This window comes from Camelina sativa, chromosome 4, assembly GCF_000633955.1.
Source record: "Camelina sativa cultivar DH55 chromosome 4, Cs, whole genome shotgun sequence".
NCBI classification, from domain to species: domain Eukaryota; kingdom Viridiplantae; phylum Streptophyta; class Magnoliopsida; order Brassicales; family Brassicaceae; genus Camelina; species Camelina sativa.
Window position 1 is genome coordinate 20,172,730 of NC_025688.1, and position 8,569 is coordinate 20,181,298.

Genomic DNA, 8,569 nt, shown 5'->3' on the forward strand with positions numbered 1-8,569 from the left:
TTTGAATGTTATAGAACAGTTTGAATACATAAACTGTTACTAAAAACACAATCATCAAAATGAAAACTTATAACAAAAAATATTATGTAGAATAAATGCAACTTTGCAAAACATATTATTTAAAGTATTATAAATATAAGATATTTTTATGAAGAATTATGGTAAAGAGTTACAACTAAAAAAAATCATTATGACGAAGTGATCCTTAATGAAAATATTGAACTAATGGTTATAATGAGTAATATAATTTTCTATTAAATAACTATAATTAAAAATATATTTAATAATGGGTGAAACAGTATCAATGGAAAATTAAAATTAAAATACACAATTCGTAGGAACAAAATAAAATAAATTTTAAATATTAAAATAGTTTATAACGAAAAGTGATGATAAATAGACACAACTGTAAATTCTATATTAATTTTTATTAAATTTCTATATTACTATAATCATTTCTAAAATTTTAGTTAGATTATAGAATAACATTGAATATTATATATTAATATTCAACTTATTTAGATTTAACATAAAATGAAAAATTTGTTTCAACAACAATGATTTGTTAGTTATTGATGAAGAAACAAATATATAGAGAGTTCAAAATATATGACTATTTAAATAGACACACCTATTAGAACGAACAGTTGTGATGAAAAAATATGAATAAAATATAGTGAAAAGACACAACTCTACAATGAACAAATACAACTGTTTGAGTTTTTAAAAAAGAACAAATAAAACCAATTTTTTACAAAAAAAGTACAACAAAAAGTTTCAACTGTTTTTCTTATTTATTCAGATTGTTATTATTATTTTTAAATATTAAAATATTTTTTTAACGGAAAGTTAAGATAAATAGACACAATTGTAAATTCAATATTAAGTTGTATAAAATTTCTCTATTGCTATAATCATTTCTAAAATTTTAGTTAGATTATAGAATATATTCAATTATCTAGACTCAACATAAAATGGAAAATTTGTTTCAACGAACTTGTTAGTTAGTGATGAAGAGATAAATATAAAGAGAGTTCAAAATGCATGACTATATAAATAGACACACCTATTAAAACGAAAAGTTGTGATGAAAAAATTTAAATAAAATATAGTGAAAAGACACAACTCTACAATGAACAGATACAACCGTTTGAATTTATAAAAAATAAATAAAAACATTTTTTTACGAAAAGGTACTAGGAAAAATTGCAATTGTTGTGTGTGCACTTGATTATACCTACAAACTCATATAAACTTCTTTTAAATAGAAGAGATCTTTATTACCATATTCAAAAGTCAAATCCAAAAGCTTATTATATAATTCATTTAACTCTTCGAAAAAGACTCTAGGTATAAAATTAACTAAAAGTTGTAAATTAGATTCATCATTCCAAAAATCTTTTTTTTAATCAAGATTTGGAGGAATCTCTTTACTTTAAAAAGAATGAATGCTAGAGAATAATTTAGAGAGCTGTAAAAACCATTGAGATTGAAATTTTATATTATTTGGTGTCATGGCAAAAAAAATAAAAACAGTTCAAACAAACAAATATATATATATTTCAAAAGATATGAATATTCGAATAGACACAACTCTACAATGAACAGTTGCAACTTTACAATAAAACCGTTACAATGAACAATCGCAACTTTGTGTAAAACCCACAATTTAAAATTTCTACATATTTTTTTGGAAAATTATCCAAAAAGTACGATTGATAAAACACAACTTTGGTGGCATTTATTCGGATTGCTATTATATATAGGTATTTTCATTAGTTTTTTATATATAGTTAACTAAAAGTTGTAAATTAGATTCATCATTCCAAAATTTTTTTGATAAATCAAGAATTGGAGGAATTTCTTACTTTTAAAAGAATGAATACTAGAGAATAATCTAGAGATCTGTAAAAACCGTTGAGATTAAAATTTAATATTATTTTGTGTCATGGCAAAAAAAAAACAGTTCAAACAGACAAATATATAGATTTCAAAAAATATGAATATTGGAATAGACACAGCTCTAAAATGAGCAGTTGCAACTTTATAAAAAAACTGATTCAAAAGATACGAATATTCGAATAGACACAGCTCTACAATGAGCAGTTGCAACTTTACAAAAAAACCGTTACAATGAACAATCGCAACTTTTTGTTAAACACATAATTTAAATTTTCTACAGATTTTTTGGAAGATTATCCAAAAGGTACGATTGAAAAACACAACCTTTGGTGACATTTATTCGGATTGTTACTATATTGAAAAGTCAAATCCAAAAACTCACTATGTAATCCATCTAACTCTTGGAAAAACACTCTAGGTATTTTCATTAAACTTTTATATTTAAAATTAACTAAAAGATGTAAATTAGATTCATCATTCTAAAAATCTTTTGTTAAATCAAAAATTAGAGGAATTTCTTGACTTTTAAAAGACTGAATGCTAGAAAATAATTTAGAAAAATGTATAAACCGTTGAGATTGAAATTTTAGTTGATTTTGTGTCACGGCAAAATAAAAGAAGACATTTCAAACAGACAAATATATATAGATTTCAAAAGATATGAATGTTTCAATTAACACAACTTTACAGTGAACAGTTGCAACTTTTCATAAATAACTGTTTCAATGATCCATCACGACTTTTCAGAAAATATCCAAAATGTACTATTGAAAAAACACAATTGTTAGTCGCATTTATTCGGATTGTTATTATTATATAAATCTTCTGCTTTTCTTGTTATTTAATTTTGTATAATATTTCTCTCGGTTTGTTTAACTTGTAAGGTTAACCGATTGTTCAACTTTTGATGCATGCAGGTGAGTTTGACTCCGGCTTCACGGTCTTGGACTCGTTTTATAAAATTTAGATGTATGTCATGTAATCTCTTAATTACCGGTAAATGTAGTTGATATTGATGCTCTGTAAACATTACCATCTTTACTTAAATATGTTTATCTAAATCGTCGCCAATGAAAAATATATGGTAAATTAGACTAATTAGTGCCATGACACCACCCGTTAGATGATGTAAAATGGAGATTTTTTTTTCTAAGTCTGTTGAGAGTATCACCATCCAAAAGAGTTTTAAACGAATACTGAAGCCTTGTTTTCGTAAAAGACATTTGGTTCTAAAATGAAAAAAAAAACAGACAAGCTTATTATTGATAATGATATGCCTAGTATAATGTGATCATATATTAACGAAACATTTATAAAATGAAAAATGTCGTACGTGTGGGAATAATGAAAGTAGAAACAAAAATCTGAAACGTAGTTTGAATTCAACATAGAATAATATAAATAAGATAAAGAGTCCAAAAATCATTTTGGATTCTGTTGATTTCTTTTGCAAAATTGAATGTTCACCACACGAATACATGTGTGTCATGCTTTATGAATATGAGTATATTATGACGCTTAACATGCATATATCTCAGTATTTCCCTTGTTATGTTTGCCGTCAGGAGTACGTACGTAGTCATTCTACGTATTGTCACCCGTACCTTACTTTTCCGCACTTTGTTGTAAGTGGGAGGTACATAGGAGTAGGGCCGATGAAACTGTTTGACACGTTTTCACTTTTTTTTTGTGGAGGTAAATACCATAAATCTGACAGTACATGATTAATGCTCATTGACAAATTGCTAAAAATACATGGAATGACTTACTATATATTTTTTGGGGTTAAAGTTGAAGTAAATAATGTATGTTGGAGAAAACTGAATAGTATTTTCGAATATTCTACCTTGATGGAGTTCAGAAAAAAAAAAGAAAAAAAAAGATGAAGTTAAAATATATTGGTAACTTTTGTAATCATGCATGCCAAACGTTTATAAAATCATGGAATAAAAAATTCAATACAACATACAGTATATGGAGAAGGTACAATTGAAGAGTAGTTGAAGATAAGACAGTCGTAATCGGCAAATTATGTAAACTCTGATGGCATACTTACTAATTGGAAAGTACATGTTCCGTCTTCAGCGACGCCTATCCAATGCAAAGAATAAGTCATTAGGTATGGAAACAAAAAAACAAAAAAAAAGTCACTATAAATGAATTATAGTAACGAAATCGATCAGATAAAGTACCTGGTTGCTTTAGTCTCTTTCTAATGGCTCTAGTCTTCTTGGGACGGAGAGCCCAGTGGCAACAACTTCTTGTTCTTGTATGTTTCTCCCTTAAGAGAAGACTTTTGTTTCACACTTGTGCAATTGAATTCCTCACCACTTTGCTGCAACAACACAAAAGACCCTATCATATACATAATGACTTTAGAACTGAGACGTAGCAAGACGGATAAAAGTCTAAGCCAAGAAGATCTTTGGTTTAAATAGATTACATGTAACTTTCTTTTCCTTTGAAAACACTTATTGGTATATATCCGCAGACAAGACAAACTGTGGGTTCATTTTGAAAATATTGTAAACCCAGAATACAACATGCAACATCATTAATGAAAGCAATAAATCTAATGTTTCCGTAAGAGAGAGGTGCGAACATACATCTTAGAGAGCTTCTTCGGTGTGTGACCTTAGGGACGTTGATGAGAGCAAGCTACGCCGTTAGATCTTTCAACTGAGAAGAAAGATTCGACTTTGATTTCTCCATCAGTGAGAAGAAAATATGGATCAAAACCTTCCCATATCTCTCCAGAAAGAACAGTAGCTAAGTCCACCAAAGAATCATCCAGTAAATTCTCATGTAATCTGACAACTACTCGGAACATGTTAGACACCAGGGGGTTCCTTAAAAAGGGTTTCAGTGCACCCCCAAGTTCAACCATATCAGAACACAGAGCTTTCTTGTCATTGCTGTCAGTTGGGAATCTGAATATGCAGTTGGAGAAGACGTAGAGACCGAGGAGATTACCATAGAGTGGCAAAAACACATCCTTGTGGTTCCCTACACCACCTACCCAGTTCTCTCTTTGTTTACTAACATGGTCTTTAGCGAAAGAAAGCAACTGATTGTGGAATTTACTCCTCCAGTCGAGTAGTTGTGCCAGGGAAAAGTCACTCATTGGTAGTTTCTGTAGATGGTAACAGCCGAACTGCAAGATCAGAAGCTTTTCTTCATGGTGATTATCGATTTCTTTGTCAAAAACCCGTCTAACTAAATCACTACCTCCCTTTGGTGGGGGTAAGTAATCTGCAGTGTTGAAGACCCATTTCGAGAGATATTGCGAATACTCGTTCCAGTGCCCAAAGACAGAAGATAAATGGTTGAAGCTCAGTTCTAAGACTTTATCTACTTGAGTAGGAACTTCCATAGCAGTGAAGAAACACTTTTGGACATCCGTAGCGAGTTTTGACCTGATGATATCATCTTCATCCTCCAACAATTTGATGCAAGTGAACCACATATCCAGAATTTGATATGCGTATACATTGCAAGCCTTTTGAAATGTGCTTAGTATTTCAGAGGGAATTTGGTGATTTAAGGCAAGAGGACCTACGATCTTGGCTTGTTCCAGTATACCAGATGCTATAATAGCTTCTGCAGATGCATGGCGAACATTCACTTGCTCGGATGATAAGCTTTTCTCTTTGATCATGTTAACAAAGTAAGAGACACAATCAATTACGCAGCCCCTTCTTGATTCCTCTTCCTTTTCAGAATCGTTTTTGTGAAAGAACAAACCTGTGAGATGCTTCACACAAATTGCTAGGCAACACATGAGTGTACCTCGGATTTTAGCACGTCGTGTGCTCTCATATAGAGAAGTCAGCCTGCCCCAAAGATGAAGCACCAAATCATAGTTCAACGAACCAACGTAAATGCCTTCAACAGATTCCCCTTTACATGATTTTTTGAACATGAGCAGATTCCACTGGAAAAGAATCTTTAGAATGTAGTTCTCACATTTATGGTTTTTCTCCTTGTCCAAGAGCTCTAATAATACCAACTGGAGACCATTTTTCGCCCAGTTCCAAATACTGCTTGACTCTGAGAAACTGGAATCTTCTGACTTCAGAAACTGCAGAAACCATTTCAGTGTTGCAAGACGAACTTCATATGATTGATCCGATAAACAACGAAGGAGCCTTTCGTTAAGGTCAGGATAATCTGATGCTTCAGGAACTTTCTGCAATCGTAGTAGATTTGGTCTTTGAGTAATCTGGAAAACTTCCGCTGCTTCATCAGATGGTTGAAATATGCAGCCAAAATATGATACAGCTGCTTGTTCTCTAAGCTCAGCGATTGAAGGGTCATAATAGGAGAAACCATAAGAAGCATCTGTATTCAGGCAATTTGTAGACAGATCCAGATGCAATTTGTAAATGTCCCTCAGATTTTTGCTTTCAGAGCTTGTCCTTTCAATAACTCGCATATGATCAAGCACTCTCAAAAACGATGTACAGAGGATCGGGCATGGACACGTCAATGGAGAAGCCATCCATGTGCATTTTGAAAGGACATTGATCAATTTTCCAATAATCTGATCCTTCTTAGAGTCATCAGCGAGGTCTCTACAATTTGTATCTAGGAGATTACCAAGTTGCAACAAAATTCCATGAAGATAATTGAAGGACCCACCTTGAGCCACATTAGAAGGTAAAGTTGAGGCAATTTGGAGCAGAACACTTTGGAGTTTCTCATTGGAAACAAGACCTACTAGAGCACGTGATGCCAAAACACGAACACGGAGATTTCTTTGAGTAGAGCATTTCATTATAAAGGGCATGAAAACGAACGGGTCCAGGTCATCTCCAGTTTCACTTGCAATGGGTGAAGGCTTAAGCCTAGATAACAGAATCAGAATGGGCCATAAACTCGGGTGGACAAGATTTGCGAGGTTTGAATCAGATGGACCAGATGTGTCGAGCAAATCAGTTGCTGTCTTTAGTTCACTGTATATGAAAGGGTGCAACAAGGGGTACCTTCAAGAAACCCAACACAACAATAAATACTGGATGGAAACAATGCATTGTCATATGTAGAGACAGCTACAAAAGAAAAATAAAAATTCAGGGGAGGATCCTATAGACACACCTGTGAAAAAATTCAAGTCCAGTCAAGGCACGACGGGTAGATACACGTTTTTGAACATTAAGGAATCCAATCATTCGACGGACCAAGGCAGTGTATGCAAGTGTGGCACTGTTTCTGACCTCCCAATATTGTGAAGAGAAGGATCTTATTGAAACAATCATAGCCTCCGCCGAAAACCCAGAAGTATCAGTGCTCAAGTTCGTGTCGTTGAAAGCAGCTTTGAGAACATTGAACGCATGCACCGTTGGAACGACTCCTTCATCACGGACCTTTGAAAGATTTTCACTTGAATGCATATCAGAAGAACTGATCTCCTCAACCATGTGATTAGAACCTTTCTGTTCCATGGGATCCAAGAGAGGTTTCTCTGCAAGACTTACTAGCCACCTAAGCGCCTGAGGGAGAAGTTTCTTTGGTGAACCTTCCGGTTCTGAGAGGAAAAGAGCAATAAATGCAGCGGGAATTCCTGCACTTCTTCTTAACACATCGTCCACTGTTTGTCCTCTCGCCACAGTTCTTTCCATAAGTTGCTCCATCCAGGATTCTGTTAACTTACAAAGTCTACGAAAAGAAAAAACAAACACAATATATCAGTGAAGTGAAAAACAAGATCCAAGGGCACACGGGAAGCTTAAAAACATACCTTGGATCATTAGAACATAATAAACGGTGGCACAAAGCTGTAAAACCAGCTCTTGTCTTATCTATCGCACCATTGTGCTTCATTTTCAGAAGTACTTCCAAGAAGTGGTCTCCAATCTTTTCAAGTTGCTTCAGATCAAGCAGTAATTCAGAATTTTCAATCACTGAATCACTGGGGGCTGCAGAAGCTGAATTACCATTTTCTAAAGGTCTAAGGCTACAGGTAGGTAATGGAATCTTTCTTATGATGGTTCCCAAAAGAAGACTCACCTGAAGAAAGAAACTAGTTTATATCAGGATTTTAATTAGAAAACTAATAAAATGCAATATTCTCCATTTCAGGATGAATAGCTCTACTAGTCGAGAAAAGTATTATAATGAAAACACAAAAAAGTGATGCCAAAGTAAGGACAATTATCAGAAAGATGATAGAATCAATACCTCCTTCATAGCGAGCCAGCAACCAACCATAACTACCTGTTCTGATTGTATTTTTTCATGCACAGGTTTTGGAAAAGTACTCTTGTGTTCCTCTGAGAGAACAGCGGCAGCATCATCTTGAACATTTGACAAGAAACCATCATCTTCTATTATGTCATCCATATCCTCCGGCAAACTCAAAGCATCTGCAGAAACCACCCACAGTGCTAGTGTAGTTATTCGCGTCACCAGTTTAAGAAGCTTTTCTAGTTCCTTTCTCATCTCTGACATACTTAACCCTGCGTTAGAGTTCCAGTCCAACTCCTCAAATGTATAACGCAAAGCCAGTAATACCCCATGAACAAAACTGTTCTTACATGCTTCAGAGAGATCACGCTCTCCCTCCATCACAGAAACATCAAGCCAATGAATAAGTGATTTGATATACTCAATCACAGGATACTTGGGTTTAGAGTTCTGATAAAGACCATTTATGCTTTCACACTCT

At 33.4% G+C, this 8,569-nt stretch overlaps 2 protein-coding genes across 2 annotated transcripts in view; one reads left to right on the forward strand and one right to left on the reverse strand.

Moving 5' to 3' along the window:
- Window positions 1-2,905, forward strand: part of LOC104781393 — a 4,316-nt gene extending 1,411 nt beyond the window's left edge. Inside the window, exon 4 of the mRNA XM_010506059.2 lies at window positions 2,820-2,905. The gene's annotated coding sequence lies outside the window, so the exon portion shown is untranslated. The remainder of the gene's footprint in view (window positions 1-2,819) is intronic.
- LOC104784082 overlaps window positions 3,810-8,569 on the reverse strand; it is an 8,738-nt gene continuing 3,978 nt past the window's right edge. Inside the window, exons 3-8 of the mRNA XM_010509154.2 lie at window positions 8,083-8,565; window positions 7,643-7,911; window positions 7,000-7,560; window positions 4,509-6,887; window positions 4,095-4,237; window positions 3,810-3,993 (exon numbers count right to left, since the gene is read on the reverse strand). Of these exons, the coding sequence (XP_010507456.1) occupies window positions 4,538-6,887; window positions 7,000-7,560; window positions 7,643-7,911; window positions 8,083-8,565 (3,663 nt within the window). The 3' untranslated portion in view covers window positions 3,810-3,993; window positions 4,095-4,237; window positions 4,509-4,537. The remainder of the gene's footprint in view (window positions 3,994-4,094; window positions 4,238-4,508; window positions 6,888-6,999; window positions 7,561-7,642; window positions 7,912-8,082; window positions 8,566-8,569) is intronic.